The following is a 22,407-nucleotide window of genomic DNA, read 5'->3' on the forward strand; positions in this document are numbered from 1 at the left end:
CAGATGGACTCTAGAAAATTTGGAGGGCTTCTCAGGCATCTCTGCAGTCCCTTCAGTGTAAGCAGTGAGACTGTGGGGCCCTGGGACATCTCAGGGGTACCTCCCCTATAGCTTACTGCTACAGACAGGAGGGATTACAGCAAGGCCAGTCCACCTGGTGTGGCCATCTCACTGGGGCCTCCAACTGTTATGGACAAGCGAGTTCAAACAATAGAGATGCGCCACACTCTGTGCCAGATTCCAGCCCTCTGTTATAGTGGGCAGCCGAGGGGGGCTAGCACCCAGAAGTTTCCTCGGCAATGGGAAGCAGTTTGATCTCTCCTTTCAAATCATGCTTGCAGCTGGGGAGGGCTTAGGGGAGAACAAGCAGAATCTTACAGAAGCAGAACCATGCCAAGTTAGTGAGGGGCACAAAGAAGTTTCACACACACTGGGTGATCTACAAAACATCCTGCAACTGCAGCAGGTTTACTGACAAAAGTATGCAGGGGTTTTGGGTGCTTTGTTCAAGTACAAGCACTTTGTTCAAGCACAGGTACAAAATGGCATTGAGGCACAAGATGGAGTCGGCCTGGCTATCGCAGCTGGAGAAAAGGCAGCATGTATAACAGGAATTCCAAAGCACTGTCCTTGGGGTCCTGACTCAAACATTTGCTCTCCTGTGACTTTAAGCAGATCACTTAATGGTCTGGCTTTCCCTCCTGTGTTGCAGGGTTTATGTGAGATTCAGGTGCATTGCTTACTTCTTGCTATGTAACAGATTTAGCAGCTTGAACAATACACACTGATCATCTCAGTTTCTGTGTCAGGAATCCTGGCATGGGGAGCAGATTCTACTGCATCACGTTCTCTTGTGGACTGTAGTCCAGGTTTGGACTGAAGGTGCAGTTTCATCAAAAAACTCAAATGGAAATAGATTTGCTTCCACTCTCACTTATGTTACTGTTCAGTTCCTTCTAAGTCATTGAGCTGAGGGCCTCTGCTTCTACCTGGTAACTAGTCAGAGGCCACCCTCAATTTCTGGTCATAGGGGACTCTACAATATAGCGGCTTGCTGCATCAAAGCCAGGAAGAGAAAGTTGGCTAGCAAGAGGGAAGGCAGAATCTTGTATTTGTTCACAGAAGTGATCTCCCATTGCTTGTGCTGTATTCTTCCAGTTAAAATATACGCACTAGTCATACACACGCTCAAGAAGAGAGGAGTTCTATCAGAGGCCAGTTTCCTCTGACTGTCTAGAAAGGGGAACGGAGAGGGCCAAAGAGAAAAGACAGTAGAGCCGTGCATCATTTCAAAGTATAGGGGCAGGGGGAGTGGCGGGGCGCAGGGCGGTCGGTGCCCCCCAGAAGGCAAAGACCAAGACTGGAGCTGGCCACTATTTATTGAAGACACAATAATTGGAGGGGGTATCAGGTGACTTGAGTGGTGGTGGTCTCACGTCTGATCCTGTGCCGATGCAAATCTCATGCTGATAAAGGCGGAAAGGAGAGCATTCCCACCTCAGTAGGTGAAATGAAGTGGCCCGATAAGGAACTCGTCCCTCCCCAGGTGAAACCTTCCTTTTTTGTATTAATATTCGATTCTCAAGGAACCAGAGTGTCTTCAGCTGGTGTCATCTTGGGGTTGAGCAACAGCACGGCTTCACAGACCTTTGAGGCCTCACCTGTGACCAAAGGCAAAAAGGAGTCGTGTTTCCGCATGCCATAGCCAGGCAGGGCAACACTGGGCCTTAGGCAGCTACAGTCATATTTTAATTATGAAATTATTTTCCCCCCCATAATTTATAAAGAAATGCTCCCAACCAAGAACACAGGGGATGACTGCCAAGGAGCAGGGCCCATCTTAAAGCCTGCCCACCACAGGAGGGATAATAATTGGAAATACATTATAAACTGTAAGATGCTGTTCAGGTTTAGGTAATTACTGTCATCATTTGCACCTAACTGCAAAAACAAAATTAGCCACCCAAAATAATAGTGAGCTCCTGAATGTGATGATTTAAATGCTATTAGTACTGAGCCCTCAGGGAAAAGGATTGGACAGGGCTAGATTATTTTACACATTTTATGTGTGCCTTCCTGGCTTATGATTTTGAAACAGACTTAGGCGGTATGGAAATCAATATGGGGATACCTCAAAAAACTAGGATTTAGATGTTCCATTTGACCCAGCCATCGCTCTGCTGGGTTTCTTTCCAAAAGAATTAAAAGAATCATATCACAGTGATATTTGCTCACCCATGTTTATAGTGGCACAGTTTGTAATAGCTAAAACTTGGAAACAGCCCAATTGCCCATCAGTTGGAGACTGGACAAAGATGATGTGGTTTTGCTATAAAATGGAATATTACTCAGCCATACAGAATGAGAAATTAAAGTCATTCATAGGAAAATGGATGCATATTGAGGATATACTCTTAAGTGAAATAAGTCACACATGGGTAAATACCATATAGTTTCTCTGGTGTGAAAAAATATAATTGTAAATAAGATCCTAATGGCATAATTGACAATGTGAAATAGGAAGAAAAGGGCTAAAGGTGTAGGGGAAGTGGGAAGGGTAGGGGAAAGGAAATAAGGGAAAAGAAAAAATATGAGAAAATAAAAAAATGGAAAAAAGTTTTTGTAAACAGGGAAGGGAGGAGGGGGTGAAGGGAGGGCAGGGGTAAGGGAAAAAAATGAGAACCAAGACCTGTCATGTAAAGGTATTAAGATCTCAATGATGAATGTAACCGTACTGTATACCTAAAAAGTACCAATAAATTCAATGAGAGAAAAAAAAAAAGACTTCAGCACTAAAGGGCCTTCTTTTTCCCCACAAATACCCATGTTTTGTAAGGACTTTTAAAGTTTATAAGAGGTGCTCTCTCCCACATTTCAGTTTTTCCTCACAGTCATATTTGCAAATTGACTTGTTGATATCACTTTCAGAAAGGCAGTTCCCAAGATGGGGCAACCATTGAGTGGCACAGTTGAGCTTGAACCTGAGCCTGCAGCCTTCTGCACTGCCGTGCTGGCTATTTCCAGCCTCTGTGTGAAAAAAGGCAGGCTGGGCCCAGAAGGTAGGGAGGAAGGAGGTGTTCTCACACAGCCTCTTGTCTTCTAAAACAGTTGGGAGAAACAAATGGATAGTTTTAATATTCTTGTGTCAGTGGAAGATCTCACACATTTATTTAATGCTCAAGTGTATGAAGATGTTTGTTTGTAGCATACTAGGACAGTAGCCTGGACTTAGTTTCCTCTGTTTAGTACTACTGTATACCTTTTGCCAAGGCCAATGCTCCCCCATCCCTACGAAGACACTTCATTTATTTTAATCTGTAACCTGAAATGAATAGGAAAACAGAGTTTTAAACCATGTCATATTAACTTATTTCTGGCATTATAAATTAGCCTAGGATATTATAGGAACATGATTGTTATACAATTTATATCAGAGCCTTTCTATAAATATGTGCTTATTATATTTCAAATGCTTCCAATGTACTTTATTTGTAATTCCAAGAAGGATATGCAAACCAGTCTGTCTACTTCATGCATATTTAATGATGAGAGCTTCCATGTGAAGGTAATGTATTTTTTCCAAGATTTAAAAAAATGCTATTTTGTTATAAAACAGAGACCTATTGTTGGAGAGCTCCTTATATGCCTTGGGGGAAAGAATTCTCTGTGCAAAAAAAACTACACAAAGCATCAGCATGTTCTGAAGGTAAATATATACATCAATTGATTTTGTATATTTAACCTTATCTTTTAATTGTAAATTTTAAATTTTGCAACTTGGTTGTGCTCTGCTGGAGGGAGTTGGATACAGTGCTTAGGTGTTTGCCTATTTGTCCAGGAAATTACTTTGCATCGGTGTATGTATATACAGTACCTTTCTGCCTTAAAATAATACAAATTAAAACAGACCGGGCAGATCCCAGAGGCATAGGCTGAGTCACTGCAGCCTCCCCAGCTGCAGCTCGCACTACAGGCCACCCTGCCTCCTAAGCAGGTCTCAGAGGTGAGCTTACAGGGAAGCGGAGAAATGACGTTGGAATGAAGTTACATAAAAACTTCCTCACCTGAGTTTCATTTTCCTCCCCCCAGATGTCCCAGGGAACCCCAAAGCATGACCCACCATGCATCTAGGCAGTCAAAAGGTCTTAACGGAGATACAGTTAAATTTGCAAACTAGATTGAGCTGAGAAACATGATTTGCTGCCCCCTTGTGGTCAATCAGGCCTGCGACATGCTGCACATGAATGGCTTACCCAACTTTAAAGCACCTTGTGTGTGTCAGAGCATGATGTATAATGCTACTACTGGGACAAGGAAACAGTGTATGACACAACTCCTGTTTTCAAAGGGTTTATCATTTAGGGGAGTCAAGATATTCCCACATGAAAAGTTCACTAGCCTCCCACTAACCCAGGATTTGAAGAATGGAACATGGAAAGGCATTATTGTAGAGTCCGAATTGGGAGACAGCATCAGGGATGGGGCAATCAAAGGAGGCTTCTCAGGCCTCTGAGGATGGGTAGGACTTGAACATGTGGGGAAATGCTATGCACTCTCTTACCAAAAAACCTCAAGAACTCCCATCTTCCAGAGGGTTAAAGCCCAATTCCCTGCCTTGTCTGTTAGCCTCTCCAGCTTCATGCCAATGGCCTGTCCCAGCATTTCCAGATCCCTTACAGTTCTGAAACCCTCCCCACCTTGTCTCCTATTTGGGCTGTAGGATTCAGCTCAGATATAACAGCTTCTATGCAATGTCTCCCCCAGTAATTAGTTGCCCCTCCTCAGTGACCCATGGCCCTCGTCTGCGCTGTGGTTGCATGTCTTACGAGGTGTGCTGTGTGCCTTTTCATCACTAAACTGCAAGCTTCCTAAGAACTGGAACAGAAGCTTCGTATAGGAGGCAAGGAAAGATGTAGAAAGAAAGATAAATTGGTGGTGAGCATTCAGGGAAGTGAGGGAGGGTGAAGTCTTCAAAGCTGTGTCTGAAAGTTGTGTCCACATGAATGTATCCAGGAAGTCACTGGCACATAGAGAGGCATGGGGACACGATTAAAAGCCAGACCTTGGTGGAAAGGTGCTCAGACACAAAACCAGGAGGTTAGTTAGGAAGCCATTGCATAGTGCAGCCTTGGGATAGTCTTAACTGGCATAGGAAACAGAAGACAAGGATTTGAGGACTTTAAAGTCTGAGCAACTAAGGTACATCGTATGAACTGGTCACCTAATGTGTAAATGAGTAACCTGAGAGACCTGGTTAAAATGCAGGCTCTAACTCAGGCCAGTGGTGGGCTCCGAGATGCCACGTTTCTAGCACAGAAGCAGGGGTTATTGGTCCACAGAGCACACAGTAGCAGCAAGACTACACAGCACCTTTGAGTGAATTAGGATCAGTGTCACTGCATCGATGGAGCCCTTTAGGAGCATAATGATGGACAGGTGATGTCTTTAGGTGAAGGAAAATGCATCCCTTCCACCAGGTGAACACACAGGGTACACAGCTTGCTGAGCAGCGGGTACAGCTGAGGCCTAGCTCCCACTTGCCCTTTGAGGAATGAACATGTAAAGCCCTTCAGGGCAGCTCATTGGGGTCATGCGGAAGCTCAGAGGTGAGTTGCCCAGCTGGAGACCAGTGACGCCTTCAGCCTGTCTTAATTGAGGTGAGAGTGGGACGTCCAAATGAGATTTCCATTTGGGAGCAGGTGACACCGCTGGAGGCCTGGACTCAGACTCTACAGGCTAACTGATGAGGGAAGCAAGATGAGGGGGGTGGAGATTAAGGAGTAAATTAACCCTTCAGGCCTTTTTCAGCAGGTAACACTCTCCTCCCAGAGCCTCTGTCTCTCTGTTGTCTTTTAGGTCACTGCTCCCTTTACTAAACATGTGTTCACAGTCATTCTTCCATGCTCAAGGTGCCAAGTCCCCACTGTCCTTTCCACACGTGTCTGCGAGGCTCCGAAATCCCATTCACTGACCTGGATAGCCTCACACCCAGAGCTTGCCTCTGTCGCATTCATTCAGCCCCATTAGCTAGAACCAGTGTCCCCAGCCTGGCCACAGCCTTCCAGGAGCCAAGAGGCTATTTTCTATGAGGATTTGAAGGAGAGGAAAGACACTACTAAAGGAATGCACATGTGAAGCAGGTCAGAACCAGGCAGAGTTTCTGAGTTTTGGGTCCTGGGCCCTGTAGCTGGGGCCAAGGGCTTGGGGATGTCGCCGATTCCCCGAGTGTCTCGGTGACGCAACATGAAGAGAGGCAAGATGTGGGGAGCAGGATCAGAGGACTGCAACTCTCCCAGGCAAACAGAGCAGCCTCATGATCACAACTGCAATACTTATTAAAACTATTCAGAGCATCAGACGAAAAGCATGTTTTTAGCATTTTATCTTATATCTGAAGTTATGTAATATTTTGGCCAGCTGTGTTCACAAAAACTACTTTATGTTTTACTTTGTCCTCCTAACCCCTTGAAAAACATCTTTTACTTTGTCTACATCCTCTTGGGAGACTTACAAGGGACAAACAAGAATTGCTTGCACTTCTTATCCTGAGACGACTGGCTTGCCAGGCACTCAGATGTCCTTACGTTTCTTCCAAGATGGATGCTCTTATGTCAAGTTCCACTACATTGGGGACCACTGGTGTGTGTGCCTAGGAGAACAGTGATAAAGAGCCTTTGGGAGGAACCAGACTGAGTAAAAAAACAGGATAGGTGGGATACCAGCCAAATTCATCAAAGCCTCAGTTCTTTCTGAGTAGAATAGGGCAATTTGTGGCTATCCCAAAAGATTATTGTGATGATTCGTGAGAGGACACAGGGGTGTGAGTGCTAGCACAATGGCTGGTGCAGGTGAAGCCCACAGTCCGCAGAGGCTAGCATTCTATTAGAGTGGTGCCTCAGTTCACAAATTTAATTCTTACAAAAATTCTGGTCACAAACCAAATTGGATGAGGACTGAATCAAATTTCCCCATAAGGTCAACATTGAACCTAACCACTGAATCTGGGTTCTTATCCAATTCAGTGTGCAACCAGAATTGTAGAAAGAATTAAGTTTGTGAACCAAGGTACCATTGTATTCTCTGTTTTGGCACCTTGGGATGGGAGAGAACAAGAAAGACATAAGGAGAGAGGAAAGGGTGAGAAGAAGACTATGGGAGAAAAGCAACAAGAGCCTTTGACACTGACAGAAACAGGGAGCAGAATTAGCACTCTTCCGCCTCCCTTCCTTCTGGCAGGTATAGACCCTGACTCCACCGTGGCTTAGGCGGGCCAGGCCTCAGCCACAGCCAGTCCTCAGTCTTCAGAAAGTCCTTGCGGGCCAGAGCGCCCCAGCTCCTGCTATTCTCAGGTCCCCCTGCTCTAGCTGCACCTCAGTGCTGCTCCTCACCCCTCCGCATACCTCTTTGCAGAGTTTGATGGGGCATCGGGCGGATGACAGCGGGAACAGTTGTGATTACTGGCGGAATCCTAGCTACAGTGATCCTCCTCTGCATCATCGCTGTCCTGTGCTACTGTAGGCTCCAGGTCAGTCCCCTAGGCCTGTAGCCAGAGGCTGCCAGGCCGCCAGCAAACCGCTTCATTATAGGGGCGCAAACTGGAGACTCACTTTGGGGCCCACAAAGCCACAGAAGGTAGGAGTTGTAAGCCAAGGAGTTGGTGGTGGTCAGAAGGAAGTAGTGGGTCCCCTGCACACCCTGCACCTTCGGGACACACGGAGAATGCACCAAGAAGATACTGGACTGTGTGCTCACCTCCAAGGTTTTGGGAGTGGTGGAAAGCCACCATTCTGGGGAGACACTAATGTTGCTTCCAGAAGCCCCAGCCCTGTTCTCAATATGGTGTGCATGTTCCTCCCCTCTCTGCCTCCCTACCCCTCCTCAAGCATGGCTTGGAGTTAGTTCACTGAGAAATATGGGGTAAGAAAAGGTGAAGAATTGGCCTTGCAAACCTTACCAAGCAGGGAGTATATACTTGGGGAACGTAGGCCTTTGGGGTTTAGTTTTATCCCTGGCACCAATAAAGAGCCCAGCCAAAGATATTTAGTGGAGCAAGGGTTATGGGTACCTGTGCAACTCAGAAGTACACTGGGGTGTGGGTCAGGGGAAGCATACACAGTCTCTCAGACGTCCCTGTCTCCTCCCCGCAGTACTACTGCTGCAAGAAGAGCACTGAGGATGCAGATGAGGAGGAGGAGGAAGAGGAGGAGCGCGGCCTTCCAGCCCATCCCAGAGGCCCCACCTGTAACGCCTGCACTTCCCAAGCCCTGGACGACAGAGGCAGCCTGGTGCCTCTTACCAGCGAGCCCTGTAGCCAGCCGTGTGGGGTGGCAGGGAGCCACTGCACCACCTGTTCTCCATACAGCTCCCCCTTTTATATACGGACGGCTGACATGGTGCCCAATGGGGGTGGAGGCGAGAGGCTGTCCTTTGCTCCCACGTACTACAAAGAGGGGGGACCTCCCTCCCTCAAACTGGCAGTGCCCCAGAGTTACCCGGTGACTTGGCCAGGCTCTGGGCGTGAGGCCTTCACTAATCCAAGGGCTATTAGTACAGACGTGTAACCATTTCACCCCAACCTGCACACACACCAACACTGCTGCCCCAGCAGGAGCCATGGGGACAGTGGGTGACTCTCCAATAGCCCTGCAAGGACTAGCTCTGTTTCTTTGGCTTTTCTTGCTCCATCGCAGAGGGTTCACCAGAATTTGAGCTATTAAATGCATGGAAAACCAGGGTTGGGGCTGGCTCCAACCCAGAGCCCAAAGGTGGGGCTAATTTACTGACTGATTTTGCAACTTCACCAGTTTCTCTGTTGGGACTTCTCTCCCATTGCCCTAGTGCCACCACAACCCCTTCCAGGAGGCCCAAATCTCTGGCCTTGCAGAGCCAATTAGAAGCACCAGAGAAAGCTAAGCAAAGGCTCCAGAGACCTCCAGAGTCCTTGGGAGATGAAGTGCCCATGCCTACAAGAAAAAGGGATAAAGAGCTAAGAGAGAAGTGAGGGCTACATAGTCTAGAATTTGAGGGGGGAAGGTATGTAAATAGGACTTCCTTGGGACTTGCTTGCTAAAATGCATCCAAGAGCTAATTTATAATTTAGTTTTGTACTTTGGTTATCATAGTATTGTCACTGTGGCTGCTCCAGTAGGGATTCTGATTACTGAACACATCACATCTGCATCTGCCCCCTCCTCCTGGAACATATCGAGTTGACTTTAAAAAGGCCGTGGTGTATGGTTATTAGTGGGGACTGTATCAAGTGTCTGTCTAAATTTGTCTCTCCCAAACCCTTTAAGTTCCCTTAGGAACCAGTTGCCCCTGCTGGAGAAGCTTTGTGAAGTTTTGTTACTAGAGTTCAAGGGCTTAGCTAAAGAGATCTTGCTTATTGTTTCAGGCCATGGTCCACCATGCTGAGTACAATCCCATTCCCAGGTGTGCACACATACATGTAAACCAATCACCAGGATTTGTCATTTTCAAGAGCTGCAGAGTGGAAGGGTCCAGGGGTACCAGCTAGAAAGAAAGATCTGACCCCCAAGCAGCAAGAACAAGAGGTGATTAAGGTAGTAAATCCCCGTGTCAACCAGCCAGCTGGTACAGAAAGAGCCTGGAGTCCCTACCAACAATGTTGCAGTGGTTGAAGCTGCCCCAACAACCTCCTCTAGAGACTGGTGCTCTCCTGAGACATCCACCTGTGACACTGTGGAGCAGAATACACTTTACCACACTGGGACCAAGAGCCCTGACTCCTAGGCACGGGGAGAGGGATTCCTGAGGATCGGCTATGTCTTCGCGGTTGGATTTCCTGCTTCTGCTTTCTGCAGACACCCCCTTGTCTCCAAGAATGGCTCTTTATTGCTGTCTTACTCTACTCCCCATTCCTGCTTATAACCCAGCAGTGGCCTTATGCTTTTTAAGTAAGTATGTATGCTTGAGTTTTCAGATGCCTTCTTGCAGTGGATTATGGCTGTTCCCCCACTTCTACGGCATAGCTAACCCCGACTCCACTAAATGTTGTAGAGGATGGCACAGAAAAGGGGCTGGGCTTTCTGCCAAAATCTTGATTTTTGCATTTGACACAGGGGAGAGAGTAGCCGAGGGAGTGGGGCAGAGAAGGGAATGCTCACTTTTTACATCACTCTGTTTGGAATTAATTGTAACCTAGAATTAATGCACAGTGAGTTGAGAAGAGATGACCTGAGTTCTGGCCACATTTTGGTCACTCATTAGCTCTAGGACCAGTCCCTAATCTTCTCTGAGACTCCACTTTCTCTTGCCCAGACAGACTCTAAGGGTCTTTAGTGCTTCATGAAGTGAGGAGCTCCTAAAAAGATCTGCCATCCAGGCCACTCGCTCTTGCCCTCATCCTAGCAGATGCTAGTACTCCCAGGTGTCTGATCCTGTGTACATGAATGTTCACTGAGAGATGAAAGACTGCAAAAAACAAAAAGATTACAAAGCAAAATTATTTTAATTGCTAGTGAAAAGCAGCCTGTTTGACCCCCTATTGAGTGACCTCAGATGTTGCACTGATCTTGTACCAGGAAGCAGCTTTCAGCAGGTTGAGATCTGTCTCCCAGTGCAAAGGAGCAACTTGGGTCAGCGGCTTTAACCTACCTATCCCACTGCCAGTCCTTCCTGGGCCATGTGCAACCCTTGATGAGCTGCCGGGCCTGGCAGCCCTCCTTATTCCTGACAACCAGCCCAGTGTCTTGTCCCCATGCGATTCCACAGCCAATCTACCAAACAACCCATGGCCTTCCTCACCAAGAATAACACCACCATCATTGCATCTTCTGCCACTGGGAAAATCAGGACAACCCAGTTAACTATCACCTACTTCTTAGTGGGGTCCCAGAGTATAAAGCATCCCATGCCATTGTTTCCCCAGCCTAACTGCTGTTAACAGTCAAAATCTGGGTCCAGTGTGTTAGAAGGCAAGCCATAGCCCCTCCCCACATAGTTCTCGTTCAGGGCACAAGCTCCAACCTGGGCTCAAGATGGCCTCACTATAGCTGCAAAAGCCTGCTCTGAGGAAGAGGAGTTCACTCCACCAAACTGCACTATCCTTTTAGCTGTGGAGACTGCACTATGAGACACTATTTGTACACTCTTCAAACTGAACCCTAAACAGGAAGAGGAGGAAGAGGGGCTGGGGAACACCCAATCCTCTCTGCTATCTTTTTCCATCTCCACGTCACTACTGCTGCTGCAGATTTCTTGTCTCCCATCTTTGATAACTTGGAGTCACAACCAAGTGAATGTCAAAATAAATGAGAAATTTGAAATAGAAACCTCATGAGGTCCTGTTCTTTACAGAGGGACAGGGCAGTTGGGCATGGATTTCACCACCCACAATGTCCACTTTCAACACCAAAATCCACATATTTCCTACCCTCTCCTGCTTACACATTAACCCCCTCACCTTATTGCAGGGTAACCTCTATTGCCTAGTCTGAGCTCACATCCAGGGAGGATTTACTGTCTGTTAGGAGAGGAGATTGAAGTGTAGTAGCTGGTGTCCCCTGAGATCGAAGTGGTCCCGCCCACAGTGTAAGCCTCACTGGGGAGCAATCCAGGCTTCCACTCCTTCCCAGCGCCCCTCACCTTTCAGGCCTGTGGTTTCCCCACCTGTGTATTCTGAGTCAAATTACTGGCCTTCAGAAGCCTGAGGAGACTGTCGTAGAGGAAGGGATGAGACTGCGTACGGGGGGCAGAAACTGTAAAACAGCAGCAGTATGGAGTGGGGATAGAGGAAATAGCTGTGTAGAAAACAACCCCAGGCTTTTTGTGTAAGCTTGTGTGTGTGCGCGCACACGCAGTGGGCAGGTCCTGCAGCAAAACTTCCCTACTACCAGTGGGAGCACAGCGTCACTCTCAGCCCTGGGAACAGTTGGCTGAAGCTGTCACTACAGCTCTCCCCTGGGAACAGAAGCTAGCCAAATCTCATCCTGAAATGCACCCAGCTTCAAGCTACCTCTTCCACCTCTGCAGAGCAGCCAACAACCTCCCCCCAATACCTCTGCTCTCCCACCTGGCACCTGGTGAGGCAGGGCTGCCCTTCACATATGGTTTTGGTGGTGGGGCCACAGTCTTGACCCAGCTCTTCTCCCTGGTAGCCCTTGACTTCCCTCAGCTTCACCTTCAGGCTCCTGCACTGTCCAGGCCCAACAGGGAGGGATGGAGAGGAGGCAGAAGCAATGGTCAAGATCACACGCCCATCATCCTAATGTCCATGGGCCTCTCTGACCGGCCACCCACACCCAAGCCTTCCGAAGCCCTTCTTCCTCTGCCCCCTACCCCCACTTGTGCCAGGCATTAACAGAACCATCTCCCCCTTTAAAGCTTCTCTATTTATTTGAAACGCTCCTGCCCCAATAACTGCCTGTAACTCTTTGCAGGACCTACTTGCCCATCAACCTGAAACTGCACTTTTGCTTCACATTTGTCCTAATAAACCGAAGAACAGCATTCATATTCTAACTAGAGAACAAGCTCTTAGCTTGGCTGTGTACTTCTTGTTTCTTTGGCTCCCACATCAAGACCTGAGCCTCCCTGAGCACAGATTTCTTGGCTCGTCCATTCTTGGCTCTCCTGGGCTTCACGCAGAATTTGCTGCACATTCTGGCTTCTGTGTTCCCAGGAGTAGGAATTCCTGAGGTGGGCAGAGAAGGAAGGCAAGGCAGGAGGGTGTCCAGACACATCTGGCAGGGAGGGAAGGAAACCAGTCCTCTCTTCCATCTGCCCTGAATCATTCTCATTCATTTCCCCATCAGGCTCCATGGAGAAGGAAGAAGGAAGTGAAATGTCATAGGTTGCTGGGAACTCAATTTCCCTGACTAATCATCATATGTTCCCTTACACCCGCTCCTTCTGATGGACATAAACTCCCTAAGAAATAAAATCTAGGTTTCCCCTTCTGTAGGAAACAGGGAAAGGGGATGTTACTAGAACTTCTGCATCAGGTCCTAGTCTCCTGTGAGCCGTGACAGCACAAGGCAAATCAATTCATATATAGACAGAAAATGAGACAGAGAGGCTGAGTTTTGGCCTGATCCATGCTGCTCTGGGCAGCAAAGACAGAAGCCCCCAGAGCTTGCCACATCTTTATTCAGTACACTGGGAGAAACAAATGTAACAAATGTCTCTGGATAGAGTTCTACATAGGGAGAAACAAATGTAACAGACACTCAGGGAGCAGCAGAAATCCTAAACAATGAGGAGCTACGCAGATGAAGATTTGGTTCCTCCCAGAATGTCTCCAGTTGGTGTAGTCCTGCTGTAGGGGTATCATAGGACCTTTGAAGTCTTAGCTGTAAGGCGAAGATGGAATTATGTCTCGACATGCCTGTACCTGGCCTATAGACAGGAAAAGTAGGCCCTAATCATGATTTTCCCCCAAAATTATGTAGAATTGCTTCCGACACCTTTCTATATTCAGCTTACAAAATGGTTAGGGAAACTGACTATGGAACCCTACTGTGGCCCTGGTCATCTGGCACACTAATTTTGTCACACTACTTTTACTATGCAATTTTAGGCAACTTTTCTATATAGTTCTTGATTGTTTGGGGCATGTCATGTCTACAGACTGACTTCTACTTAAAGGCAGCTCGACTGGCTCTAGGCAACTGTAATATGGAAAAAGATTCAGCCAGTTTATGCTGGTACCCTCAGGAAGCTGAGGAGGCCAGAACTCTAACCCACAGAAGGGAGCCTCTTACTCTTTCCTTGCAGGGCAGATTCCTGGGTCAGGGGCAGGGGGCATACTGTACTTTACCCCTAAAAATCAAGATCACTTACAGCAGACACATTCAGGCTATGATAAGCTCAACAGCCTCCAAATCGGCAAAATTATTATTCAATGAACATACTCAAATACATTCAGACTAAATGTGTTTATCAAGCATATTCTTATGGATAATAATTTCTGCTTTTTTTTTTTTGAGACAGGGTCTTGCTATGTAGTCCAGGCTGGACTTAAACTGTGTAGCCCCTGGCTGGCCTTGAACTGACAGCGATCTTCCTGCCTCAGGTTCTTGGGTGCTGGGATTACAGGTGTATGTCATTACACCCAGCTATTTTCTACTTCTTAACTCCTTTGTTGGGCATCCCTTAACTCTTCCTGAATAAGAGATGAACATCCAGCTGAGGCCTTGCCTGTCACAACCAGGGCAAGATTCATACTTCTGTAGACTCCCCTCCACAATCCCCCAATGTACCAGACTTCCCAGGTTGGCCAGTCCTTATGGAAGACTTTGCTCAGGCCTTAGGCCAGTCTTCCAACTGCCCCCCTCTACCAATAGCACCAATAGCAGAGAACCTGACACAGCTAGGGGTGGGGGACAAGGAGGCAACTCTCCCCCAGTGCATGGGACAGTTCCGGTCCCCATAGGAGATGTCCAAAAGCCTGGTGGCTGGATCATCCTGGACATCAACACCATCTTCCCCTCCACCAATGAAAATAAGACACCATGGCTTTCTCAGTCCTGGCCACAGGAACTTCAGTAGATGGAGGAGCTCAAGGCTCATTGAAGTCCCGGAGTTTAAACCGGGTCTGTCTCCACCTCAGCCTATCCCTATTTAGAGTGCCCAAGGCTTTTGCCTTGACCTGGAATTTTTCTACTCATTGGGAACTGCATCCTTATTCCTAAAATTAACAAAAGAGCACTCCCTTGAGAAGATCTCTATGCTGCATTCAATGAAACATTTTGAAATTATACCAGAAACCTGACACTCCACGCAAAGTCCTCTAAACTCCTTCCCCAAATCACTGGGCTCCAGAATGATCAGAAGACCCCAAAGTCAAAGCTCCTGGCTACTGGGGGTTTTGCCAGCATCCCACCCTTCACTTGATTCTGCCTAATGGTCTCCACCTGAGGAGTTGTACTATTGACAATTCATGAGGAGCCTAAAAGAGAAATTAAGAAGAACTTTAAGACAAAAGTTATAAAATGTGCCTATGACAAAGAAAAATTGTAAGGACACACACACAGGTGAGCTTCTTATTGAGAGGGAACAGGAAATGACAAGGGGGCAGAAATGAGGCTTTTGTCACATTGTTATGTACTCCGTATTTCAGAAAGTTTTTTTTTTCTAAGTGAGCTTATACAAAATCATGCTTGAGAATTGAGGGTACATGCTGGTTCATCTCACACAGGCCCACACGACAGGAAAGCCTGCCCTGGTTTCTGATCTTTCAGCTGTGAGAGGCACCAAGTAAACTCACAGTGGCCACCTGAACACACCTTGAATATCCTAAGATGCTGTCTCACTGCCCCACTCCAGTTCTGGAGCTGAGACTTGGCGGTCATTGAGCCTCTCTGGTGATTTCCAAAATGTAAGCGGTCTGCTATGCTCTAATTTCAAAGCCATTTTCTCTCTACAAGGCTACTAAGGGCAGAAGAACAGAGTGAAAAACATGGTCAACCAGCACAGGTTTAGATAGTATGAATTAAATAAATTTTTTTATTGTACAGATATAAGTATGATTTTAACCATTTTGAAAGTGTACAATTCAGTGGCATTACTACACCACTTCATCATCCCTAACAGAAACCCTAGAGCATTCATATTTGGAATATCTTTAACAGATATGGGTTTTGTTTTTTGGGGTTTTTTTGCATTAAAATGTTTTTTCATTTTCTCATAATTCCATTCCCTTCTTTCCTTTCCCCAACCCCTCCAACCTCCCCTTCCCCTTTGGACCTTTTCTTCCTATTTCACAATTGTCTATTATGCCTTTTGATCCTTATTTACACATTCAGTTTCTCACAGTGAGAATAGCTTCTCAAATATAAGAAACTGTCTGGTATTTACACATTTGTCCTATTTATTTCACTTAAGAGTATGTGCATCCATTTAGTTATAAATGTCTCTAATTTCTCATTTTTTATGGCTGAATAGTACACCATTTTGTTAAAACACACACACACATATACACACACACACACACACACACACACACACTTTCTTTATCTAGTCTCCAGTTGATGGACAACTGGGCTGTTTCTAAATTTTAGCTATTACACACTGTGCTGCTATGAACATGGATGCACATATATCACTGTGGCAGGATTCTTTTAATTATTTTGGGAAGATACCCAGCAGGGAAATAGCTGGGTCAAATGGGACCTCTCTAATCCTAGTTTTTTTTAGATATCGCCATACTGATTTCCACAGTGGTTGTACCAGTCTACATTCCCAACAGTGGAGCAGGGTTCCTTTTTCCCCACAACCCTGCCAGCATTTGTTATTGGTTGATTTCATGATAGCAGCCTTTCTTTCTGGAAGGAGGTGGAATCAGAGCGTTGTTTTCATTTGCATCTCTCAAATGACCAGTGATGTTGAACATTTTTTCATGTTTATCTGCTATTTCTACTTCTTTGTCTGAGAAACGTCTGTTCATTTCAGATGTCCATTTTTGACTGGGTCTTTAAATTTGGAAGGTCTGATTTTTTTTAAATTCTTTATATATATTCTAGATAGACATTTGTCTGAGGAACAGCTGGTAAAAAATTTTCCCCACATTGTGGGTTGTCCCTTCAGGCTTGCTGGTGGTTTCTCTTGTTGTGCAGAAGCTTCTTAATAAGAAGAAATCCCACTTGTTGATTCTTTGTGCGACTGAGGTTTTGTTCATGAAATCTTTTCCTATGCCAATGTCTTTGAGAGTTCTACCTAACTTCTCTTCCAGCCGGTTTAGTGTGTTTCAACATTTTGATCTTTAATCCATTTCAATTTTAGTTTAGTGAATGGTGAGAGATATAGATCTAGTTTCAGTCTGTGGCAAGTTGAAACCCAATTTTTCCAGCACCATTGCACCATTTATTAAAGAGGCTATCTTTCCTCTAGCTGGCTCCTTTGTTGAAGATGAGGTGGTTGAATGTATAGGGAGGGGTGGAGGGTTGAAGGGAGGACAGGAAAGGGGAAAAAATAAGAACCAAGATAGATTATGTAAAGGTACAAATTTCTAATGATGAATGTCATATACTGTACACCTAAAATGTACCAATAAGAATTTTTTAAAAGCAATGTTTTAAGGTAGGTTCATCCTGCCCATCTTACCAGAAAGATGAGGCTTAAACTAAAGCACAACAATGAGGGATCATCACTTGTATTCTCCCAAGATGAAATCTCCTAAGCAAATCCCACTTCAATGAAATGCAAAGAAAAGGTTGGAATGTAGATTCACAGCCAATCCACGGGAACAGATGGGACAGGTAGCATATATTAAAATGAAAGTGAGGATGTAGACAGTGCAGAGACTGGAGAGAAGTGGACATAGTAGGAAGAGAAGTGCAGAGAAGACAACATGCAGCTGGGATCCAGGTGCAAGGCTCGGCTGAGACAGTGGTGGGTGGGCAGCTCAGCCCCAGCCCCCCAGCCCTCCTCCACCTGGGCTCTCTCCCAGCTGTTAGCACACTGAGGTCCTGGGCTAGGGGATGGATGGCAGAGGCCTTAGGCAGGCCACTCAGGGTCCCTAAGCAAAAACACCACTAGCACCCCTGAAACCCTACTCCACAGACTTCTCTCCATGCCCTGGGCCACAGCCTTAACAGTCCCAAGACTGACACAGAAAGTGGAACACTGACCACAGGAGTTGGATGAGGAGCAAACCACGCCCACACTCATGGAACCCCCATACTCTCCCCATCCAGAAATCCATCCAAACTGGTCCATTTAAAATGATCTAAAGATACTGCTTCTCGGCCTTCTGGCTAAGATCAAGTGTAAAATGATCTAAAGATCTACACATTCAACAGAAATGTGTACATCAGGCACACATCTCTCCCCAGAGTTAAAAAACCACTAGGAATTTTCTCTATCCTGATTACCTGTAGGGGACCACTATGAGATGTGAGGGCACCTGAGGACACAATTCAGTCCTTTAAGTGCAGGTGCATGATGGGGCTTCGTTATATAACTGAATCAGCATAGACAATTAGCATGAGCCACATGACCCGCAAGGTCACCCAGCATGTTTCATCTTACTATGTTTTAGTAAGCTGATAAAAACTACTGTAAGTGCTTTGTTGACAAATAAAGTTGGGTTCCTGCTTTGTAATGTCTGCTCCAGGCATGTTTTCTTTGGGAACCTCTCCTGACCAGGCCCCTCTTTAGGCCACTGGCCCCGACATTACCTCACCTGGATTTTTCTTTTGCTTTTCTGAACCTACACACCTATCTCCACCTGTGCAAATTCTACCTTTCCTTCAAATCTCTGTTTCTGTGATTTAGTCCCTTGACATCTCTGAAAGTAATCCCTCCCTTTTCTGAATAAGCAAGACAATCCATTTGCTGGGTTTGGTGGCAAACATCTATAATCCCAGCACTTGGGAGACTGGAAGCAGGAAGATCACCACAAGTTCAAGGACAGCCTAAACAACAGTCAGACCCTGTCTGGAAAAAAAAAAAAGAAGAAAAGAAAAAGGAAGAAAAAAAAAAAGCATCTTCACCTCCCTGCACATTCTGGTTGAACTGCTGGTCTCTTCTTCTGAACAGGCTGTTTCTCCTGGGATGGAGTTGTCAATGCATAAGTCCAGCACCCAGCATAGTACATTGCACACAATTTAGAAAAGCTAAATCTACTACAAAAAAGAGGATGCTTTTCTCCCTTTCATGAGTCAGGGTCTGGGATTTCCCTAACCCTCAATTCTTCTTGTTATTATAAATACACACAAAATTTACCATCTTAACCATTTAAAAAAATTTTATTGCTAAGTATACAGTTCAGTGGAATTCAGTACATTCATGTTGTGTAACCACTGTCACCACCTATCTCCCGAACTCTTCATCTTGTAAAACTGAATCTCTGCACCCCTTGTAAACAATATTGCCTCATCCTTTCCTCCTCCAGCCTCTAGCAACCACCACTCTACGTTCTCTCTCTCCATGACTTTGACTGTGTTAAGTACTTCACACAAATATATTTTTTGTGACTGGCTTAGTATAATCTTCTCAATATTCACCCATGTCATAGCATATGTCAAAATTTCTTAAGGCTGAATATCCCATTATATGTAGCATATTCTGTACCACATTTTGTTTATCCATTAATCTGTGCATGGACACTTGGGTTGTTTCTCCACTATAACCGTGATGGATGATGCTGCTAAGAACATGGTATCTGCTCTGCTTACATTTTTCCTTTTTTTAAAGTAGCTAAGATCTTGGTCCAGGAGTTAAGATATTTCCTTAGTTTAGTTTGATGATGCTGCTTCTACACTGAACATTTGATGATCCAAAGTGTAACTTTAGATTTGACATCATTTCTATTAATCCTGTTTAAAATCACAATTTATTTAGAGTAACTAAACAATTCATAGCCCCTCCTTTCCTTATTAATCTGTTTTTACAGTACTGAAGCTTGTCTGTTTTGGTGCATTTAGACTGTTAACATCTTCTAGTGGTACTATGCCATAAGAAAATCATGTTGCTGCTAAATGTCTGGAATAAGTATTAGGAAATTCTGTTCTTTACCTTTGTGCTCATCTTACCACTTGACTTTTGCCCAGTTCAATGAAAACTCATAACTGGAGAGTTACTGTTTTTCTAAACTACAAGAATAAATCTTGCGGACTTTCATGATTCGATTCATACTTGACAGGAAATGACTGTAAAAAAATGTTAACAAATCCTTTGGTTTTAGTTGAGTACAGACAGTGGGGCAAAATGCTCTAAGAGTGGCGAAGCGTTGAGATTAGGTATTCACATGCTTCAGCTCTCTAATTCTGGCTTGGCAAAGTTCTGAGACTGAAATTCTTTTTTTGGGGGGAGGGTACCGGGGATCGAACTCAGGTCCTTGTGCTTGCAAGGCAGGCGGCGGAACCACTGAGCTAAATCCCTGGCCCTGAAATTCTTAACACACACCCACTCTCCCACTTCGGGCATATGCCCACACTTAAATACTTTCCCAATCAGTTTGGAGCAACCCTGGGTTGGAGCAACTTCCAGGGTTGTACTTATTATGTCATTCTTTCTCCCTTATTTCAAGAAAGCATCATTGCGTAGGAAGAGCAAAGAATGCTATGTGACAACTACACTGCATTCTAGGCACAGTGTCTGCACTGTACCTCTTCCACTAATGGAAACAAATGCCACCTGACCATGACAGGATTCTTTGGCTCCTCAGCTACTTGCCAAATGAATGGAGTGTCCTTTGCCACATCTCATTTCAATAAACTCACTATTTTCGAAACTTTAATCAAGAATCAGTCAGCTGAGAAAAATTAAGGAGATTTATTTATTTTTATAATTACCAGAAAACTATTTTGAATAAGGCACATTCAACTTCTATATGAACAAATGCAAATGTAGGGAGAAGAGAAATGCCAAGAAACCTGACATTAATCCTGGCAAAGCCTATTAATTTTTAAAGTACACAAAAGCAAAACTTAATAGGGTTCAAAAATTTTGCTCAGCTTATAAACTAACAACAGCGCTAGTAAAGATCATCTGGCAGGATTATTCTCATTTTTACATGCCATATTTGTTTGTTATACTCTATGAATACTCATTTTGTATCAATACTGTCTTTTTGTTTTGTTTTTTGAGACAGGGTCTCACTGTGTCTTCCACAATGGCCTTGAACTCACTAGGTAGACCAGGCTGGCCTCAAATTCATAGCGATCCTCCTAGGCCAGGAATTTAACTCAGTGGTTCCACTGCCTGCCTCGCAAATGCAAGGTCCCAAGTTTGATCACGGGTACCAAACAAACAGTAATCCTCCTGCCTCAGCCTCCTGAGTGCTGTAACTACAGGTGAGCACTTCTACACCGCACGCTGTTTCCTGTCTTTCACAGAGAAAAGTATAAAAAAAAAAAAAAAAAAAGCTGTGTAAAGAATCAAAGCCAACTCTGCAGTTAACCACTGTTCAACTGGACTGTAACTGATGGGGATGGTGGGTCATGGGCACACTGAACTTCACTAACCACTGTAACCAAATGAAACCCATTAAAATTACTTCATTGATTGGTTTAAAACAGAAATGGAGCCAGGCACGGTGGAGCACACCTGTGATCCAAGCACACAGGAGGATCACTCAGTTTGAGACCAGCCTAGTTTATACAGTGAGTTCAAGGACAGTCTGAACCACATAGCAAGACCCTGTCTCAAAAAAAAGAAAAAAAAAACCCAGAAATGAAGACAAATAGCATTACTACCTTTAGGGACATGAGCTCCCTGGTACTTCTCTGCTAATCTCTGGAAACTAAGAAGAAAAATCTAAATTTTTAACTTATGGGAATAAAAACCCAATTCCAAAGACAGTTTCTGATTCCCCTTCTTGCTTCTACAACTCAGGTATTACCCAAGAAGTGATTTATATTTAGATATAATGTAATGAAAGATATTCTGTGGTAATAATTAAATGGTGATGTTTAGGTACCATGTATTAATACCAAATGCCCACAAATCTAGGTCAAATAAGCAGAAACATTTGAGAGCTTTAAAATATAAAAACAGAAATAAGGAACAGAAATCAACCTAAAAGAGTAATTAGATAATTTTAATTATTTGTACATTTTAAAAATAATTTTATGCTTTAAAAATAATCATCTATTCATAAGAAGACCCAGAGCTAATATACTGCTTCTTTTTAAAATGATTTTTGAAATAGTGGACAGAAAACTGATAGTCGATTGCACTTATACATGGAAGGAAAAGTGTTTTTAACAAAGGCTAAACAGTAAACAAAAAAATTCAACTTTCAGAAATTTATTATCCTAAATTAAGCAAATGATCAAAAAACACAATCAACTAAACGAAGAAACAATTACCTTTGTTTCAACTGCAATCTCAATCAGATAGAGGCAGGTAGGTATACTGCAGACAGGTTCCTTTATAGATCTGAGGTAGCACAGGTCAGCAGGCCAACGTAACAGTTCTACAAGGCACCAATGGTTTTGTGTGATATAATGCTAACATCTAAGATCTAAAAATACAGAAAAATTTTTGAATATGGTATACAGATTTGTCTTCAATTTCCTGATTTTATAATGGATTGACACTGATATTACATTCATTGTACTTTAACTTTGTGTTTAGGTCTCTCTTCAAATCTACAGAAAGTTTCCCTCAAAGTCCCAAATACACACTATTCCTTCAGATATGCCTTTACTCTCAACTGAGCATACTTCAGGCCTTGCATGATTATGTTCTATACTTAATTTAATCCTACAAAACACAAATTTGTGTTTTTCCTATGGCAAGTATTTCCAAATAGATCCTTCCTCATGCCTTTGTGATACTCCTGAGTATCATTAAAAGGTACTCAATCTTATTAGTGTTTTCTAAAATCCTTCCACTTTTATAATCACAACTATATATTCATGTGTGTATACACACGCGCACACACACACACACACACACACACACACAGACACACACATGCTCTCTTAGAAGCAGCGA

At 44.5% G+C, this 22,407-nt stretch overlaps 1 protein-coding gene and 1 long non-coding RNA gene across 7 annotated transcripts in view; one reads left to right on the top strand and one right to left on the bottom strand.

The window, feature by feature from the left end:
- Fam163a (family with sequence similarity 163 member A) overlaps positions 1–12,453 on the top strand; it is a 32,051-nt gene extending 19,598 nt beyond the window's left edge. For 3 of the 5 annotated variants that reach the window (XM_010630271.1, XM_010630273.1, XM_010630272.2), the window contains exons 3-5: positions 3,617–3,706; positions 7,411–7,525; positions 8,148–11,622. In XM_010630271.1, coding sequence (XP_010628573.1) covers positions 7,433–7,525; positions 8,148–8,561 — 507 coding nt within the window. In that variant the 5' untranslated portion in view covers positions 3,617–3,706; positions 7,411–7,432 and the 3' untranslated portion in view covers positions 8,562–11,622. Of the gene's footprint in view, positions 1–3,616; positions 3,707–7,410; positions 7,526–8,147; positions 11,623–12,401 lie in introns of those variants that run through there. The other 2 variants (XR_781440.2, XR_781439.1) reach the window with 2 other exon arrangements.
- LOC104866370 lies at positions 1,270–22,396 on the bottom strand. Of its 2 annotated transcripts, none has more exons than XR_781438.3 (3): positions 21,777–22,396; positions 3,260–3,322; positions 1,270–1,661 (listed from the first exon to the last, which is right to left on the bottom strand). It is a non-coding gene; the product is annotated as an uncharacterized LOC104866370 (long non-coding RNA). The 2 variants fall into 2 exon arrangements; XR_004516646.1 differs by lacking the exons at positions 1,270–1,661; positions 3,260–3,322 and adding exons at positions 13,096–13,313; positions 15,249–15,390.
- Between the last annotated feature and the right edge of the window lie 11 nt (positions 22,397–22,407).

This window comes from Fukomys damarensis, unplaced genomic scaffold (genome assembly GCF_012274545.1).
Source record: "Fukomys damarensis isolate Sample0158 unplaced genomic scaffold, DMR_v1.0_HiC HiC_scaffold_11, whole genome shotgun sequence".
NCBI classification, from domain to species: Eukaryota; Metazoa; Chordata; class Mammalia; order Rodentia; family Bathyergidae; genus Fukomys; species Fukomys damarensis.